At 29.7% G+C, this 20,805-nt stretch overlaps 1 protein-coding gene and 1 long non-coding RNA gene across 11 annotated transcripts; one reads left to right on the top strand and one right to left on the bottom strand.

Annotated features, from left to right (window-relative positions):
• Nucleotides 1–2,137: 2,137 nt before the first annotated feature.
• LOC139514732 (uncharacterized) lies at nucleotides 2,138–20,561 on the bottom strand. Of its 9 annotated transcripts, none has more exons than XM_071304366.1 (5): nucleotides 19,169–20,561; nucleotides 13,594–13,749; nucleotides 5,265–5,328; nucleotides 3,647–3,813; nucleotides 2,138–3,008 (listed from the first exon to the last, which is right to left on the bottom strand). In XM_071304366.1, the coding sequence occupies exons 1-5, from the start codon at nucleotides 19,469–19,471 to the stop codon at nucleotides 2,748–2,750; spliced, it is 951 nt and encodes a 316-aa protein (XP_071160467.1). In that variant the 5' UTR covers nucleotides 19,472–20,561; the 3' UTR covers nucleotides 2,138–2,747. The 9 variants fall into 9 exon arrangements, with proteins under 9 accessions (XP_071160467.1, XP_071160469.1, XP_071160472.1 ...); XM_071304368.1 differs by having other exon boundaries at nucleotides 3,647–3,801; nucleotides 19,169–20,560; XM_071304371.1 differs by lacking the exon at nucleotides 5,265–5,328 and adding an exon at nucleotides 6,650–6,698 and having other exon boundaries at nucleotides 3,647–3,801; nucleotides 19,169–20,559.
• On the top strand, nucleotides 7,573–13,666 carry LOC139514740 (uncharacterized). 2 transcript variants are annotated; one of them, XR_011662683.1, is made up of 3 exons: nucleotides 7,573–7,672; nucleotides 11,919–11,991; nucleotides 13,540–13,666. It is a non-coding gene; the product is annotated as an uncharacterized lncRNA (long non-coding RNA). The 2 variants fall into 2 exon arrangements; XR_011662682.1 differs by lacking the exon at nucleotides 11,919–11,991.
• Nucleotides 20,562–20,805: the final 244 nt, after the last annotated feature.

Genomic DNA, 20,805 nt, shown 5'->3' on the forward strand with positions numbered 1-20,805 from the left:
TAATTTATTGAAATGATTGTTTTATGATTGACCATGCACTGCCTTCAATGGATATCTGAATGTTAAGATAATTAATTTAGTAAATTACAAGACAATTTCGCATTTGTGCAGATCCCCATTCATAGCCTTTGGTTTATTTATGCCATTTTTAGATAATAAAGTTATGAAATTTTAAACTATTAAAGTAGAGATGACCATCCACTGCCTTGTATATACATATCTAAATGTTAAAAATAAAAAATAATAATAGGCAAAAAAGAATTAATTTTGAGACGATTTGACCATTGTGAAAAAAAAACATTAACTGCCTTCGATATTTATATGAATGTAAAATAATACAACTAGTATATTTCTAATTATTTATCCGTTTCGTTATTTTTTAAATGACTATTGAACAACGTTAAACTCCAATTGACGTTTTTAAACTGATTTATATTATTAAGCTGAATGTTTTCGTAAAACAAAAGCAGGAGAAAAATTAAAAAAAAAACAACAAGAAGATAACCAGCATGGTCGAATGCCTTTAAATTCATCTGACATTAGTACCGGATAGTTTTTTTGAAATTGGCTCCTCTCTCCGGCCACAGTAAATCAGATTTATATATTTGTTTCCTTCAGTAAAAGTACCCATGATGAACAAATTTTTTAATTTATCTAACATTGCGAGACGCAAACAATTTTCACAATCATTAACCTTATTATGCATTATATAATAAACTTTTCTTTTTGTTCTTTAACATGTAAACTCATTTCAACATAGCCAATAAGAATGAAAAGTATATGGGAAATCTCCATAATTTAGACATAGTAGCAAAATACCTTGCTTTTCTGTTTACCATAAGTATATATCTCATTAATTTTGTATAGGATTTTTCAGATGTATCTTTCAAATAAACATTTTCAAATGACAGTTGTTACCCATTGCTTTGACCCGTTTGAGCTTTTCTATTTAATTACGGACTTTCCGTTTTGAATTTTCCTCGGATTGCGATATTTTTGTTATTTTACTTTTTCCCAAGATGTGTTTTTCTCTTACAAATTGTTTATAGTTATAAACATTCCACATAGCTCACTGTTATACATCAAAATAGGTGAAATTGTATGTTTATAGTTTGTACATATGCATTAGAGTTCAGACAAATGATTTTATGACGCTAGGCATTGTTTAAGTTGAAAATAAGCTTAAAAAGATATATTATTCAAATATCATATCATTTAAGTTCTTCCACTAGTCCTCTTATGTACCTGTGCTATGTGTATGGGTGATATCTGCGTTTTGGTCCGTTTTTCTCTTTGATACAATTCCCGTCTTCATTCTGAAAATCTATTAAAAATTTCCACAGTAAGGAGAAAACAACTACTTGACAATTCAATAAACAAAACCTGAATCCTCCCAAAACAAAGAGGTCCTAACAAAGTAAACTACATCACACAATACACCATACATCCATACATTACAAGCATACGAAATGTTAGAGTTAAGTGCGCATTACACCCCCCCCCCCCCCCACTCCAAAATAACCAAATCTGCACAGTGGAGTTTTCAAAAGAATTACCACCAGTGTGAATAAGGAAATGAAAATTGGCACATAGTTTGGACTAGCAGGGTCAAAAGAAGCTTGCAAAGACATAATGTCTACGCATTCGACGCACTCTGGGGTTGTTGTATGTTCATGTTTCTACTAACCTTGAACAATTATATGTAAGATTTTGTTAATCGATTAGCTAAAACAGACTTGTACTTAATTGTCTATCAAATTCTAGGAAACGGGCGTTAACTGGTTGTATTAAGTTTTTCAAGTACATATTCATAGTCTATGCATTGTCTTATTTGATAAATATAAACACATTTTCAAACCTGATACTGTGAGCGTAACCTTAATGCAAAAACAAACCGACAAATTGTATCAGTAAAGTACAAAGCAAGGTTGATTTTCAATAGTAGAAAATATTCTTTTTCTTACTCAGAAATAGTTTATAAATATAATTAACAGAATATTTGCTAGACATTTAATATTCCTCTAGAACCAAATAAAAACATCCAAATAATACAGCCTTTTACAAAATCGTGATATATTTTCAAATGTTACATGTAATGTAAAAATTTGTTAGAAAATATAAAAATAAAACATAATACTACATTGCATTTATTTATTTTTGCATTTGCATATTTATAAGAGTTTTATTACAATCTACATTAAACAAGGTTATTGTACATATTTACATATTTTACAAATACCAATATATACACCATATTCAAACATTGCATTGCTCACAACAACAATAAGGAAATAATAAGATGAGAATAATGTGAAACACTTAACCGTCCATTTGTCACAACATCAACAAAGCATTGCAGGATAATATTCAGACAAATCGATTTGAGTTTGGGTTTTGAATACCAAAAGTCAGTAACAAGTCGTTTCTGTATCAATTGACATACATATGCACTCAAAACATATAAGATGTTACAAAAAAGAAAGGTCTAAAGCTTTTACGTATTTGCAACTGTTCTAGATTATCGTCGAGCATAGTGCACATACATTGTAAACGTTAATTTGTAATTAGGTTAGTATAAGATCAGTTATTTGAAACTTGATATTCAGTGTAGAACAAACTTAAACGACTCAGAATCATCTCATAATCATGACTTAGTACATTTTGCTATTTATCAAAGCTCTAATGCAAAACAATTCCTTCTTTTGTATCCGTTCGTTAATTAGGAACGATTGTGTACTATGTATTGCTTACTTAAGTTTGATAAGTCCAAAGAAGGACGCATTGGGTTCAAAGTAAGCCATTACTCCTTCCCTCTGATCATGACGCAATCGTATGGTATCCCTTTTATCAAACTGAAATAGTCCCATAGTAGAACAGGAAGTGTATCTTTTAAGATAATTGTGGTCGTCAGTATTTGATGTGTCTCTAAAGAAATAACAACTCGCTATTTTCTCTTTTTTGTTCTTTTCAATGCTGTACGACTGATTTCCATGTCCCATTAGGGTTATCTAAATTGAAAATGAAATGAATGATTATATTTGTTTATTGTTTTAAATACAATACATATATTATCGAATGAATTCCGTGGTGTTGTTTTTAGAATGTCTTGGAATCTCTTTGGTATTTTGTGACAATTTTTAATTGCAAATTATTTTTCACAGAAAATGCATGATACAAATGTTTATATACATTTAAATTTCGAAATCTATTTTACATCCATTCAATATTTAGTTTCGAATACCGCTTACATAGTGTGCATTAAAATTAATGTTTTGTGTGGTATGCATTCTATATTTTGTTTTTGGTTGTGAATTTTGTATACAACGTTTTTAGGCGACATTGTTGCTGTTACACTGCACGTTATCTCGGATATAAGTACCCTTCCAGGTAATGATTACTTAGATTTGTTAATACTAGAGAAACTTAGAACAAACAGTTAGCTCTATAAATCAATCAGGAGCTCCTGATAAAAATACAATTAATATATTTTTTCATACGCTACTTTGGATGATATCAGGAGAACAATTTTTTTTATGTTTATTTCGCATTTATAGGTGTGCAAACTATTTCTGAGTACTGATTCTAGTTCAAAGTTTTGCATTTCATTCTCTCAATGTTAATATAATTGTTTTGCATAAGGGCTAACCTGCGAATACAAAAAATATAGTCCCTTGTTTTCAATAGTGAGTTCTCCCGTCTGAAGATTCAAGACAAATCCACCTCTTTTAGTAAAAAGACTTTTTTTACCGCTTTTTCTTTCCCATTTTATCCAGTTAGCTAATTGCCATTTGTGAAATACTCCTGCAAAATTATCTGAAAACATTGTAAACGGTTAATAATGAAGTGCAATTATTCAACGTGTGCAAAATAAAAACAAACAACCTAATAATCATGAAAATAGACGAAAGCCGAACAAAGCAGTGTGCAAAATAGGGGAACAAATTTAAAAAAAATAATCTGATCTTCCTTATTTTAATAGCTATTTTGTTATTGGATTTTAAAAATAATTATGAATGCAGGAGGAAAGATGAATTAAATAATTGTTTATTATTTTTGTCATACACAAATTAATTGTTCTACTAGAAATATGCTAACTGTTATTATTTAAATGTAGAGAAATAGAGTATTGATGTATTTATAGGAAAAAAATATATATTTCATTTACAAACGCCAACATCCTGAAGCAAAATTAAACGGAATTGCATTTATACGGTTATAAAGTAAAAGCATCTTGACCTATACACATCATTCTATACAAAATAAATGCACACTTCCATCAACTATATTCTTTATTCAAACACGAGACACGTTTGTTACTTATACTAGGCCGCTCTTCTTTGTTCGAGTATGTTAAATATGATTCCGAAAAAGACAACTATCCTATATTTTCATAACGATCATGCTTTATCTCAAATGGCTTTTAATATGATGAAACATTAATTCTTACATTTAAAAAAAAATACACTCTTTTAACACTCAATAAATATATATTTTTAAAATTTTATGAAAATAAAACAAATTTCATAATGAGAGAAAATGTTGACCTAACAGGGTTTAATATACTCAAAGACCTAAATTTTAAGTCCCGATTATGACATGCCAAAGGAAAGTCAGAACACATGCATTAGAATATTCTTTTTAACTCAATTTCAAAGGTTTACAAAAATGTTTGGTACGCACAGATACATTATGAGTTTACTACAATAACTTGAACCTAGCTAGATATGTTTTATTCATACATATTTGAGCTTGTTCTAGTATTTTTTTCTGTCATAAAAAATGTTCTATGGAAGTCTATGGAAGTTATAGACAGTGATCAGTACTTGTGTCTCATTTCATGAAAGAGGTTTTTTTTTTGCAATCTGCGATCTTGAGATATAAGATTAGTTGTTTTGTCTGTAAATTTACTGATTGTGTCCTATTACCTATCGTGACTGAGTCTTAGTTTACATGGCGGTGATACAGGAATATCAGAAAACGCCTATCATGTTGATCTTATTCATTAAAGGTCCATCCGGTTCCCTCGTATTTTTCTCTCACTTGGTGTGATTTGAATATTGTCTCTTATTTACACGAAGCGGTAATTTCTGACTTGACCTAAGACTTGTGAGTTTATTACAGCACAATATAATATAACGACAATTACTGGACCTAAACCTGCGAGTTTGTTACAGAACAAGAACAATATAATATAACGACAATTACTGGACCTAAACCTGTGAGTTTGTTACAGAACAAGAACAATATAATATAACGACAATTACCATGCGGTAGAGTGTATTGTTCACCTCTTCGGCCTTCATATTGAACTGCCACTAATGTAGGTGACTACAACAAAATGGCAACTATTTATCATGTCTTCATGTACGTCTCTAATTAAAATAAATCGACGCTTGAAACAACAAAAAAATAATCGCAGAATTCAACAATTACAAAATTACTTTTGTAAGCAAAACGTGTAAAGTTAGCTTTTTAAAATCTTTTAGTTTTGTTTCAAGCGCAGATAATCTTCTATTAATATATTACATGTTATTGATGACTCCTGACAGAATGCGCCATAAGCGTGTTCCCTATGTGCGAATTGAAAAGTACAAATGTAACCAGCAAGTTAGATTAAAATCGAATACATTGTTTTCATATGAATTAATTTTGTCCATTTTCTTTTTACCAAAGTATTAAAATTACTTCAGGTTCGTTTTCGGTAAAGATATACTTTTTTTTTTTTTTTTTTTTTTTTATCATAACCAGATAAAAGCTATGCATTAAGTTTTTAAATTGAAAATTGCTTCCAATTCATTTTCTTGTAAAAAAAACACCCACCAGAAATCAGATAGATATCGAAATGTTTAAGTTTTAGGCACTAAGTAATACATGATTAGCATGATAAGTTGAAAAAGAAAGATAACTAGATATTTAGGCGTTTGACTCAAAATTCTTATAATGTTCCTACTAATATTCTTTGTCATGCAGTTTCATCCGTATTTTATATTTTTTCTCTTTATAGAAATATTATCTATTTGATGTTTGATTTCAAATGGTTCGTATTGATTGTTGAAAAGAATATGGAAAGCTACAAAACTCTGTGCGACCGAAACTCATTAACAAATATACTTTATGTGACTCCATTACCTAAATGTATCGTACTTAAACTTGATGCACCTAATACGTGGCTTTGATTAACAAAAACAACTCTTTTCGTTATTTAGAGATAACATGTAACAAGTGAACATTTCCTTATTAATACAGGGATTAACAGCGCATTGTATTTCATTCTAACTTGCTAGTTGTATGGCAAGCCTGCTTTAAATCTCATTCTGCAAAGCAAATAGTTAAAAGGAGAAGCATGGAAAATGGATATTATGATTACCCTCAGGGGAATGTTGGCCACCATATCCTTCTATGTGTACAAAAGAATCCTACAATGAAAATAAATTATTCTACATACATGATTTCATATGCTTTTATATGAATTATACCATAAGCACCAGGAAAAGGTTGTGAACAGCGACATACTACTGTTATCTTCTTCATGATGATATAATTTAATGAACTAAACTAAATCTCGTTTGTACACAGAGAAGATCTGATGACAAACGTTACCCAAAGTGTGATTAAATGATAAACACAGAATATAATTTATTACATTTACCCTTTGGGTAAGCTTCGCCACCAGTGCCTTCTATGTGTATATATCGTTCCTACAAGATATCTGTAATTTGAGCATAATATAAAAAAAGAAGATGTGGTATGATTGCCAATGAGACAACTCTCCGCAACGGCCCAAATGACACAAATATAAGTAACTATAGTTTACCGTAGGGCCTTCAACAATGAGCAAGCCCATACTGCAAAGTCAGCTATAAAAGGCCTCGAAATTACAAATGTAAAACTATTCACACGAGAAAACTAACGGCCACATTATGTACAAAATTACTATATTAGATAAATGTATTACCGACTAGACTGATATCAAAAATCAAATATTTATAATAAAAACTAAAAATATTGCTTACTTTTGTGGAATTAGCTGTCAAGTGTGACAAAGGTTGAACAGTAAAATATGGAACTCGTCAAAAATAAATCCATCTTAGTATATTCAAGTTATTTTAAATTCTATACGTTTTACAAACGTTGGCATTGTCATTTTTCAAAATGCTTTTATGCGATGGATTTCATTTGACAAGTATATCAATACATAAAGATTTTGAGGTATCGTGCTTATTTTTAAAGAATGCAAATGAAAACGGTGAATATACAATTTCATAGTAAAGCCTCACGGATAGCGCTTAAATCAACTTTTTTCGTTAGGAAAGGTTTTAAAAATATGCATTTTCAATTGACTTTGTTATGTTTATATAAGCAGCAATATAAACATGTGTCTGTTATGTGATTAAGAATAATTAAAAGGAAAAGAAAAACAAAGCTATAATAATCAACGGGACATTGAACGTTCATGGCCGCGTCAACTATTATCTACCCTGAATCTATATTGCTTCCCTTTCATAGTAACGGTAATATATGCATAATAATTCTAAATATAGGTTTCTGGAATTTTTGTGATGTATATATAGTTTTTATGAAGTCTGATTTATAAATATTTATACATATAAGTAGCCTGTTATTTCGGTTAATAAGTTTAGATCATGAACACCATCTCAGAGTAGAGGTACTTGTAAGTATATTCAAAATATCATATTATTATTTTTTTCGAAATTATTTAGTTCTAAGTAAATTTGTAAAAACAGATTCAACGTTATAAAAAGTTGAATTTTGAAAACTATTTAAAATAGATCTGAATTGGAAAGAGAAGTTGAATTATACTGTTGAGGATTAAACAGGATTCTGATAGATTCTAAACAACAGTTATGTTTTTGTTAGTGAAACCGTTGTTTTGTCATTCAATATCAATATAACGGGTTATCTGTTTAAGTACAAAATAGGGAAGAACATTAGTTTTAATGTAATGAAAATCACTATATATATATATATAATGGCTAATTAATTGGTTTTTCAACATAGATAGTATATCAATGGGTATATATTTTAAAGTAATCTTGAATCAGAGTTATTCTTTAAAAAGATAGTATATCATTGGGTATACATTTTAAAGTAATCTTATAATATCATTGTCTTAGGAAGACAAAAATAGTAAACAAAGGGGCAATAAAACACAATCCTATGGTCCTATAAGAGAAACATATAGAAAAGGCAATAACAGTGCAAAACAATTTGGAACTTTTAATGTTGTTAAAAAACTTAATGTTGAGACCAAAAGTTTAAACATCATTATGTTGTTCCCCGTGAGGACAACAACATACTTCTTCCTATCTACACTCCCAATTACTTAATAAATACAAGTATGGAAAAAAGAAAATCACAAAAAATACTGAACTCCGAAAAAAAGTCAAAACGGAAAGTCCCTTATCAAATGGCAAAATCAAAGCTCAAACACATCAAACGAATAGACAACAACTGTCATCTTTTTGACTTGGTACAGGCATTTTCTTATGAGAAAATGGTGGATTGAACCTAGTTTTATAGTTAGCTAAACATAAATAGATTGAGTTAAATATTTATATTCGATATGATTATATTATGAAAATGAGACGTTCTTCTACCCTTCAAAATTTTCCATCTGATTACCTGAAAATGCTGACCTTTAGAAAATTGGGTGTTTGTTAGTTTGTAAACTTCATGACATAGACATTTCGATTATTGTCAAAATTTACGGTTCAAATAGAATATCCATATCAAATTGTGCCAACTCATTTATGTTCTACTTAATACCTATCATGATAAGTTAACATGGCATGTCAAAACAAACTACCCGTAAACGCACCGGGTATATTATTGATCTATTTTCAAATTATGATATGAATTATCAAATTTTGGTATAACCTTTGACCTCAACAAGGAAGCTAATGTGATTGGATAATCATTATCCAATCCTTCAAAAGGGTACAATCTAGTTTTATTTGTACACATTAATTCAAATACACAAGTTCAATATTCCTTATACAGTTCCATTAAAACCGTCTATAAATATTTATAAAATCAAGGTCAGATCTACAGAGAGTATCTAAGTCTTTAATGTTTGTAGACTTCTCAGTACAAAAGGTTTGCCGACGGTGTTTAAAAAAGAAAGGGTTTAATTTAAAGTATCGATGGAATTAATATACATAGTAACATTAATGTTTTTAGGGCGATATCACTATTAATATTCGTATTCACAATTCATTTATTATCATAACAAATGGTCCTTCAAAACGAATACATAATGTAAAAGTTTTGATATGATATTCCTGAGTGACAGGTCCCCTATAATTGAGGAAAAAACGTATTTTTAGCATAAGGAAATGCATGCAACAAAACTGGACTATGACAGCTGTTATCCATTATTTTAATGTGTTTGAGCATAGGATTTTGCAATGTTATGATGGACTTTCTGTTTTAAATTTTTCTAGGAGATTGGTATTTTTTGTTATTTTACTTTTAGCGTAAGAGATTATAATTTTGATATCTTGGATGAGTTTATTATTCTTATGATTTTTGTTTGACGTTTTTACTGCACTTCTGTGTTTGAAACGTTTTGGTCTAGTTTCTGTTAAAACTGAATATAAATATTGCATTTAATAAGGTCTCCAAGAGCTAGGTGAAGGTTAATACATGAACCATAATTAGAGAGAACACAATTGACAAAGGTAAACAAAATATATATTTAACCCAGTTTTTGTGACCAAATTATCAACGAAAGTTTAAATTAAATTTCAATAGCTATAAGAAAGACTGAACTTAAGCTTGTTTGTAATAAGTCTAATGGGCGGTTTGATATTTACAAATAAATCGAGGTTGTTTATCTTTAACATTTGTGACGAGTTTTTCACACTTTTCATTAATTTTATAAGTTTTTGTACTTTTGAAAATATACCGTTGGCTAAACATATAGTTAAAATCTGTAACATAAAAAAACAATACAAAAGATGGATAATAACAAAAATGAAGAATGAGAAGTTCAGTTCATTTAAAAATAAACTATTGTTTTATGATTGCTATACCACTTAATTCAACTGGTATCAGCACTATTAAAACTTAATTTATCTAATGTTGCAAATGTTTAATTTACGACTAGTTAGTACAACACAGTTAAGTACTTTCAAGAAACGCAAACATGTCGTTTGTTTTTTTTTATAATTTTCTTTATTTTATATGGTTATTGTGAAATACTATAATTATTGGCTAGCTTTCGAATCATATTTTAGTGTGAATTGTAGGTCAGAGATTTCGTTTGTTATATTTGGCTGTAGAATTATATGTATCAAGTCTATAAAAATATTTGATTTTGACATAACGAAATGAAATTATTTTGAAGACACTAAATTGAAAGAGTTAGTATTGCTTTGTTTCATAAAAAAGAATGGCAAACGTAAATACAAGTAACTTGTCTGGGGGGACACATCCTTCTTTGTGAATAATAACTCTGATTTATAAAAGAAATTCTCTGAAACCAACATCATCAAGATGCTTTATTTCATGATTGACAACATATTTGTTACGTTTGGAGGACGTGTTTTTCAACACTGTCGGCATTCTAATGGGTACCAATTGTGCCCTTCTTGTCGACCTGTTTCTTTGTTATTTCGAAGCTGACTTTATCTTCCTCAGTCATTATAACCTTCCATTATTACCGAACTGAAACAAAGAAATAACACGAAGGGTACTGTATACGGTGCAGGAAATGCTTACCCTTCCGGAGCACCTGCTTTCACTCCCGGTTTTTAGTGGAGTTCGTGTTGTTTCTTATTTATTATTTATAACTGTTGATGTAAATGTCCTTTGGTTTTATGAGTCCTTGTTTACTCCTTGGTTTTGATTGTTATTGTCTTTATACAGGAACTTGTTAGAAAGAAATATAATAAGTTAGCGATATCCTTTATCTTTACTTGTTCTCTGACTAAATAATTCAAAATTTGATGACTATGTTCAACGCATCTAACCCATCAAACTAGAAATAACGGATACAACAGATATAGTTAATTCTGTGTCATATCTTCTATCTAGAAATTGACTATGAGGGTCGGTTGAAAAAAAAACTTTGCGAAAAAAGAGATGATCGGAAAGTCTATAATAACATGGCAAAATCAAGTGACAAAACACATCAAAACGAATGGACAAAATGAGCAACACGACGGATGCCACATGTGGAGCAGCATCGAAATAGCCTTCCGGAACACATGAGATGAACCAAGTTATTTGTGGGGTCTTTCGTTTTTATATATTGTGTCTGTTGTACTATTATTTGTCTGTTTGTCGTTGACTCTCCCTCTGGTATCTTTCGTCCCTCTATTATCTAATACTAACTACCCACTAACTATTATATTTGCACTTTATTAAGATGTGTTGCTTTTCTATATCAGTTTTACATAATTAAACCAGAAATATACCAGATCAAAAATACGAAAACAAGGAAAACTAAGTAAAAAGAAATCCAAAATAAGATTTACAAAAAAAAAACAAAAAAAAAAAACAATAAATGAACATTTGTGATATTTTTGTATCAATATTGATTCTTTGCATCGGAAATATACACATGTATACTGAAACAAGTTTAATGAGTGATACAGATTATGATGGTATGATTTAAACTTTGATAATGAACTAGCCTTAGTTGTAGTTTTCGAAATAATTTACCAAATTAAAACAAAAGATACAAACAAAAGCATAATTCTAGTAGTTCTTTTAATTCATCTATTTGGTCCGTGAAGTCAGTCATGATATCGGATGAGCTCGTTGTGAATATTGTTTAAATTGTTTCATTTGTTTATCGTTTAATTTGATGAAAATTTCTAATGATTGGGATTTTGTTTGGTTTGTGTTATTTCATACCATGTTATGGTTGCGATATATTTTTTATATAACAGCATATAACTGTTAATGATCAAATTGTGTGGGGTTGATCTAAAATCCCCTCAGTAGATGTTTGGAACTTGCTGTGTAAGTGTTATATCATAGCATGTACAAAAATAATATGGGGTTGATGTTAGTTCATCTCCCCTGTGATATTTTAAATGGGTGGCGTCGCTGTTTAAGCTCATGAAACGATTCAGATGTATGGGAACAATGTAATATAATTACACCAGTAAAGACTACAATAGTTGGGGTGTGTGTTTGAACTCCTGCAACGAGCAATTCAGGTGTATATCTTTAGCGAATATTTTATCTACATATATAAAATATCTTGAAGCAACTACACTGACAGACTCTCAACAGCAGTCTATTTTTGGCTTATTATGTATGAAAAAGCTACTTTTTGATGCCCTTGTGCAAATGTTTCTCATGTTATGTATGCCTTGTTATCTGAAGGATTTTGTATTTAGTAGATTGTTTATACGTAATAATTTTGAAGTGGTATTAGAATTTTAAAACATTAAAGGATATTCATCGTTTTTGGTATTTATGAACACACAATACTTATTAACACTTTTTTGTTGGTTAATTGAATAGACTTGCTGTAGAATATATATATAAAAACCTATGTAAAGTATTGTTGAAAATAAATAAATCCGATGTAACTGGCTTTTGGTATAACAATAGGTTCTAAGTGAGAGGTGAAAATGCCTGTACTAAGTTAGGAATAGCACAGTTATTATCCATTCGTTTGATGTGTTTGAGCTTTTGATTTTGCCATTCAAGTAGGAACTTTCCGTTTTGGGTTTTCCTCGGAGTATAGTATTTTCTTATTTTACTTATTTCCAACTATATTTGATAATCCGATTGATTAAAGCTGTGTAATGCATAAAGATGTAAACCTGATAAATGCCCTTTCCTTATTCAAAACGTATCGTGTCAGGCTGGCTTCAATTTATCAAGAATATACACAAAAATTGGACAAAAAGGGTTGCAGAAAGTTAGAATACGATTTTCGTCTTAAGATCAAGTTTAAGTCTTATTTTTTCACAATCACCTAATAAATAAATTTTTATAAAGTTTTAAAATCACACCTTTTTGGAATTTGGGTCCGCAATGCCCTTCAATTTTTTACTTGTTTTGGATTTCTAACGATTTTAATCTGAACATCACTGATGAGTCTTATGTAGCCGAAACGATAGTCTGGCTTATTAAATTATAATCCTTGGACCTTAGATAAATATTATATAATAAGTTGAATAAACAGAAAATATATAAATTATTTTTTTGTAATCTAAATGCTTTTCTTGCAAAAGGATAAATTGAAAGTATATTTTAAAATATCTACCATTTGAACCATTAGGATATCAATTGATATCATTGAAATAATAATTTTCATAAAATGAGAATGTTTATCAAAGAAGGATGTTTTCGTCGAATTTTTCAATGTAATCTCAGTACATTTCTTAGTATCTGAAACGAAATGAGGAAGTTAAATTGTATATTTAATTGTAATATCATTTACGTATATATCGTAGGGGTAAGCATATTTAATGTAGGATTTTCAGCATAACGTAATTTCAAATTTATATGATTTTTTGTTGACAAAAATATAGAAAATATTGGATCTTTCAGTCGAATATGATAGACAACGACCTGCTGTTGGTTTATTAGTGATGTAGTACATACCTTCTTCTTTTTCTTCCGTCGACCCTGCTGCCTCCGTGTCCTTTTCTTGCAGTTTGGATCATCCTTACAAGGTTTGGAGTTTGTGTTTCTTTTTTCTCTACTTTGATATCCAGCAAACGGATTTATTTGAAAGGGAAATGTGTCTAAAATGTCAACCTAAAAATTAGAAAAAAAATAACTTTGTCAATTTAAAACAAAATAAAGAAAACCTTGTAGAAACATCTATGATGTGTTGTTATAATTGAATTTAAAACAGTTGAATTCATTTCTTCTTTATCAATATTAAAAAAGAAATAAGTTTCTTGCATAAAATATACCAGAAAATACGTGTATGTGAGCTTCATATTTGATCAAATATTAATTAGGATATGTTTTACTCGAGCTGTGTATATTTCATAAAATATTTGAATTTATGTCTATTTAAAATAAATGATAAGGCTATGTTACCAGAAACAGTTTTGTTTTAAGAAGGAAAACTAATAGGTGTATACTATGACAAAATTTATTGCATTATATCAGACTAAAGAAAAAAATCTGTTTGTAAATTTGAAAAATTGATCTTGAAATAGATATATGTTAGACTTCATTTACAACAAATATTATATTAAAAAAACATATAATAGAGACATTTTATTGCAAACTTTATTATAATCTTAAATGATTTAATTGTGTTCTGATTTGACAATGAAGTACACTGTTATTTGCCTATAAGTTTGCGTCACTAATTAGAATCCTAGTACCTTTAGTATCTTTTTTCAGAATGATTTTTTTTCTATTTTTACAATGTTATAAAATATCCAAGTTGTCATGCTAATGACGTATTAACATTAATAATTTGGGTTTCAGCTAAAATTTGTTTAACTCACATATTTGCATGTGTTTGGAATAATATGAAACAATTTAAAAGGTAGTATTTTTTTTATTACCTGATCAATTTGTATGTATAAATGACGTCAATTATTTAGCACTTATTTTATAAAATATAATTAGAAAGAAATGATGAAGCACAAATTGTCTTAGGCTGTTGACATGTATTATATATTTTCCGGAAGTCTCGGAAATATGACCTTAGTAATTATATAATTTTTTTTTGAAATATAAATTCTGTTGAATGAGAGGTTTAGTGTTAAATATTTTAATGGCATAATTTTTCCAAAGGTTAAATTATAAAAAAAAATCCAAAAGCTAAATATTTATGATATTCAAATAAACTTTAAAAAAAAACTTTTTCATTATTTTAATCAGGAATGGAATCATCTGTTTCAGTCGATTCCAAACTGTTATGTTTTACTGAAGATTGTTGTATAAATAAAAAGGAATATAACCAAGAAAGGTTATGTCAAGATGATTATTTATAAAAATTTACTAATCAATTAATTATTGCAAATACTAATAAACATATAGATAATAATGATTTTAATACTACTGTTAATAATCGAATGATGCTATTAAAAAAGGAATAAGCTTTTAAGTTTTTAAATGCAAATCAAACAGAATCAAACAAAAATAAACGGTACCAATTTGTCTGCACAAGTTACGCATTTTGACAATATGATGCCTGAGGGCAAAATATGTGAAAAATCTGAATTTTGTAATGAAAAAAATTTAAAATATCCGAAGAGCATAAACATCTAAATGACCATAACGTATAGAAAAAGTCAGGCTATGAATGCGTAAAAGAGATATCGCTTAATTAGAATAATTTTGTAAGTTTTGTAACGGCAAATTTAGGTAACACTATGTGTCCGTTTCTGCTGAAACAAGAGGATCTGACTGATGGCCTGATCACTGGGGACTAACAGTCCACCAACAGAGGTATTTAAGGAATGACTGTAATATTTTTTTCTGTCTATGAAGAAATAACATAAAAAAAATTTGTGCACACTGAATAACGCGCGTAGCGGATAATTTAACAGTGTGCATCAAATTTTTTATGTTATTTCGAATAGACAGAAAAAATATTGCAGTCATTTCTTATAATTTAATTCTAAATTCCATTTTAAACCGTAGAAAAATATGAAAAAACGTTGATGACGTCACCGTCACATGACTAAATTATGTCTATGGGCTCATAACAAAATAACGTCAGCCAATCAGAAGACGCGTTACATCAAAAATTAAATTATTGTTTTATATTTAATTTAAACAGATCATTCTAAAACGTTTACATTTTGTAAGCACAAATAATTATAATTTTTGGGTGAGTTAAATTCTTCATTGAAGATTTTAAAAAGTAAGACGTGATCTTCAAAATTAATACAGAGTTTGGATTTACTAAACAAAACAACAATACAATCTATGTTGTAGACAGTTAATAACAAGAATAAAATATATTAGTTGAATGTGTACTGTATCTGTTTTTAAAACCATTCGTCGCCACCTTATTGTAATTTCCTTGATGAGCGGTTGCTGCTGACAAGTAAGTTCTTATGAACTCAGTTCTGAAAGAAGGTTTTAAAGAGTAAATTTAAATTAATCTCTTTGCACGTTTTTGGATACCATACTAATTTTTCTTTCCTTAAATGTGATCATAACCTTTGAAAACCGCATTCTTATTTTTCGGCTGCATCACATATTGTATGCAGTTTCAATATGGGTCAATTATAAGGAGCACTGTCTTTTATACGAAAAAAGGAGATGTTTTTGAGACACCTAAACATTGGCCAATTTCATTGAAAAATTGTATATGTAAAAAATGACACCTAGCATGTTCCTCTTTTTGCTTTCATAATATCAACGTCCTCTTGCCATCTGAAATCCATATACAACTTTTAAACGGTTCATAAGTGCCGTGATGCCATGAATTCAATTTGTAGTGGATACTTTTATAAGCTATTGCAAATAAAACCAGGTCAAAAGTTACAATCAGTGAAACATATACACGATATGATGTGCACACATATTCAATAATGGTCAGTCAAAAGTTACAATCAGTGAAACATATACACGATATGATGTGCACACATATTCAATAATGGTCAGCCAAATCTACAAATGATATCAACTGTACCATTTGGAACCACTGATGTAATTAATAGTATACTTGTAGCTATAAATTGAGAAACATCGTAAAAAAATTGAAATCGTATTTTTGTAGTAAAGTAGTGTCCTCAATCGAAATATATTTTGGATTTCTAGATGCGTCTAAAAAGATGGAGATAATGAAAAGAGACATTTAAAACCTATAACTTCCCTCTCATGAATGTGAATACCAAAATAGACTATTTACCAGATTTGTTAACATGAGCAACACGACGGGTGCCACATGTGGAGCAGACTCTGCTTACTCTTCCGGAGCTCCTTAGATTACCCCCAGTTTCCACAAAACCAGGTTCAACCCACCATTTTTTTTCCTTTAAACATGTCCTGTACCAAGTCAGGAAAATGGCCATTGTTATATCATAGTTCGTTTCTGTGTGTGTAACATTTTTACGTTGTGTTTCCGTTGTGTCGTTTGTTTTCTCCTATATTTGAGTGTGAATTCACATTACTATAAGACGTGTCACGGTACTTTTCTATCCCAAATTCATGTATTTGGTTTTGATGTTAAATTGGTTATTCTCGTCGGATTTTGTCTTAGTCTGTTGCTATGTGTGTTACATTTAAATGTTGTGTCGTTGTTCTCCTCTTATATTTAATGCTTTTAATTCCCTCAGTTTTAGTTTGTTTCCCCGATTTTGTTTTTTGTCAATATATTTACGATTTTTGAACAGCGGTATACTACTGTTGCCTTTATTTTGGTGAGGTTCTTGTTACTTATTCTTTAGTTTTATATGTTGTGTCATTTATACTATTGTTTGTCTGTTTGTCGTTTACATTTTTAGCCATGGCGTTGTCAGTTTATTTTCGATTTATTAGTTTGACTGTCCCTCTGGTATCTTTCGTCCCTCTTTTAACGCAAAGGGAAACCGATAACACAATGACCATAATTGAAAACACCAAAAAGACAAAGAGGTTAAAAAATGCTCAATAGATAAGCTACACGAACCCGCTTAAACTGTGAGTAATCGCAGGTGAAAAGTACAAAGAGGTTCACAAAAGCTGCATAGATAATTTAGTCTAGGCATCACAAAACCAGCTAACACTGTGGTTGAAAGCAGGTGTTCAGGACAAAGATGTTCACAAAAGGTACAAATGATAACGAAAGACTGTGCAACATGAACCAGCAAAAACGAAGTAATATCAGGTGCGCAGGACAGATATTCATTAAACTAAAGACCAACAACACGAAACACGTTTAAACTGGAAGTAATCGCAGGTGCTCATGCCCAAAACGTGACTACAGAATTGGTATTCTCTAAAAATAAGATTTTAAGTTGTATCAAAATATACAGCATAATACACGTTATCAGTAGTATACTACATTTCAAGGAGAAATGCAGTCAAAATGGTACTGAACCTTTGAATTGTCATTATCTTTACAATATCGCGAAACCAAATAAAATGCCAGCTTCTCCTCTACTTTTCTGGTGGCTCCATCTAGGTCCTGATTAATAAGAATGAAGAAAGAAATCGGGTTAGTTTGACTTTGTCTTTTACCAAATGACATGTGCTCATGATGTGCTTTCTTATACACAACTGAGTTTTTATGGAATTAAAAGACAATGGATATTATCAATGACTCATATTGAAACGGCATATAATATGTGATACAGACAGAAAGTCTTAATGCGGTTTGCAAAAAAAGCGAACCAATCTATTGTTAGAAAAAATGAACAGTTTGACTGATTTATTTGCAGTCTACGCAACTGTTTAGCATCTAAATCGTTGACAAATTATTTATGTAATATATAACATATGTATTTATGTTGTAATATTCAAAATTGTTGATTTTTAATGTTTTGTATCTACTCAATTTTTCACTTCTAGTTTTTCAATTTGTTTTAATCTTGTTTTTTTTCTGATTTTATCTGTGTTCTTGTGTATCAATTTGAGATCTATCTGTGTACTTTTTCAAACGTCGCGTTTTAATTTTAAGCAAGAAACAGGATTTCGGAAAAAAATGACAAAATATAACCAGAAATATGCTTTGTCGATACATGAGGTGACGGGTTTGATTTTAAATTTAATTTGAAAAATAGCAAATGAATAGCTGAACACAAAACCAATTCATCACATAAAACATGTCCATATTAACCAAAAGTTACAATTAGACTGCATTTAATGGGTGAATTTTATAATAACCTAATACAATTTTTCCTTTTTTACTTAACAGCTTGTGTTGTATGTGTTTGAAAGATGTTATTGTTTTGAAACAATTATGTAATTCCCTTGTACCATTTAAGAAAATTGTTTCGTGACTTTGACAATTCGTTGGTATATTTTTTTATATGAAATAATGCAGATAAAAATAAATCCGATTGTAGTATACCGATTTTCAAATCTTGTAACATAGAACTTTTTGAGACCTAGGATTTTCAAAAAATGGGAGACCAGATGTTTCTCCTGCTAAGAAAACGAAAGTTTAAATTAATGCGTGCTATCACTATTTACTCGGTTACTGAAAATCTGTAAAAAAAGCCTCTAACGTTAGAAACATTATAAATCCTAAAGTAAAATTAAATATATACCCGACCTGATTATCTCCATCCTCGACATCAACCTCATCTTGCCTCAGTCTGATCTCTTTAACCTGGCTGTTCAGTATGTCAATTGTATTCTGTAACGTTTGTAGTCTATGTGCATCTGTTATTTGATTCACAGCTAAGACAGCGTTTACACTTATTACTACAAACAAAATACAGAATATGATAATGTTAATTTTTTGCTGGTTTGCACATTTGGAACAACGCCGTTCTGTCTCGTTATTATAGCCATATGCATATTCTGATAGTTCGTTCACACTTTTGCGAAAAGTTTTATTAGCATCCATTTTCATCCATTGGTTACAATCTTCACATTGTTAAATTGAAGACAGATATAATACACGGCCATATACTGATCTAAATTTAACTTTATATATTGTGATAGTATATATAAGGTTCATTTAGCTCGTATGGTATTTGGTCGGGGGCAGATATAAATAGATATAAATACTTATTTCATAGTGAATGTATTTTTATTACTCTTGTATATTATTTTCTCATCAACTAACTATATAATCATATTTGAGATTTAATTGCAATTGCACTTAAAAATTGGCAAGAAGCATGTTTTGGGTTTAATTTTCGGAGAACGGAATTAAACTTTCCGCGAACGTATGTACAACAGGGAGGAGACAGAAAACTTCAATCAATTTAACAGACAGATGTCAACGTGACATAGAATTCACGATTTTCGGAAATGTTAGAGAAGTTCGTGGAAAAACATCGAAATAGAACGAAGACCTTGTCCTAGTTTAATCATATAGACCTCATATGATCCTTGAGATGTTTATATATAGGCTGCATGCCCTGGTTATTCACAAAAGCTATAAGTTGATAAAATATTGTCTCCAGAGTGTTTACTTTTTTAAAATAAAAGATTAGTTACTTTTTAATAGCAAAATTATATAGGACTGTGCTCTCCTAATGAATTTGCATTTATTGATTTCGATTCTTGGTGCTAATCTAGATTATTCCAGATTTCATGTTGTTGTTATAATCTAGTTGTTGTTTGCAATGCTTATTTTCGACTTATGACTTATCTTTCGCCTCCCTTAATAAAAGTACATTATTTTAAGCAAATGAAAATTTTATATAAATTATTTGAACATTTGAAACAAAAAACTAAACATTTGTTGTTTAGATTCAATTATATTGAATATGTGTAAGTTTTGTATACATGAGAATACATCGCTGAGTTATCTGCCCTTTGACCGTCGGATAAATTGTTGAGGACAAGGCTTTGGAAAATATTTTTTAATCAATTCAAGGCAAAATAAAAAAAATATACGGAATTCAAATATCTGATTGTCAATTTTGTTTGTGTTTACAGTAAAAAAGTTTCATTTTAAAAACTGTTTGAACGGTAGGATTAAGGAAACTTTAGCCAAAATAAAAATATCACTTAATTTAACCATACAAACTGCACCAACCGTATTGCTGAAGGTAAACTGTTTTATTTCATCAAATATAAAATCTCTGTAAGTCTTTCGGTTACCTTCTGTAGTATTTCAAATAAAATCTGAAACAAAATAAAAAGATATATGTGATTAAAGATTTCAGTCTTTTTTCATATGCTATATAATTAGAAATAGGGAGATGTCAAACTCTTATTATAGTAAATTACAAA

This window comes from Mytilus edulis, chromosome 3 (genome assembly GCF_963676685.1).
Source record: "Mytilus edulis chromosome 3, xbMytEdul2.2, whole genome shotgun sequence".
NCBI lineage: Eukaryota > Metazoa > Mollusca > Bivalvia > Mytilida > Mytilidae > Mytilus > Mytilus edulis.

What these genes read in the sequence shown, in the direction of transcription:
- LOC139514732 (XM_071304366.1), bottom strand. Translation starts at nt 19,471, where the DNA reads ATGAAAATGGATGCTAATAAAACTTTTCGCAAAAGTGTGAACGAACTA. An exon ending in GACGGAAGAAAAAGAAGAAG is followed by an intron (nt 5,329 to 13,593) that starts GTATGTACTACA and finishes ATTTTGTTGTAG; the next exon opens with TCACCTACATTAGTGGCAGT. An exon ending in ACAATACACTCTACCGCATG is followed by an intron (nt 3,814 to 5,264) that starts GTAATTGTCGTT and finishes CAATGTTTTCAG; the next exon opens with ATAATTTTGCAGGAGTATTT.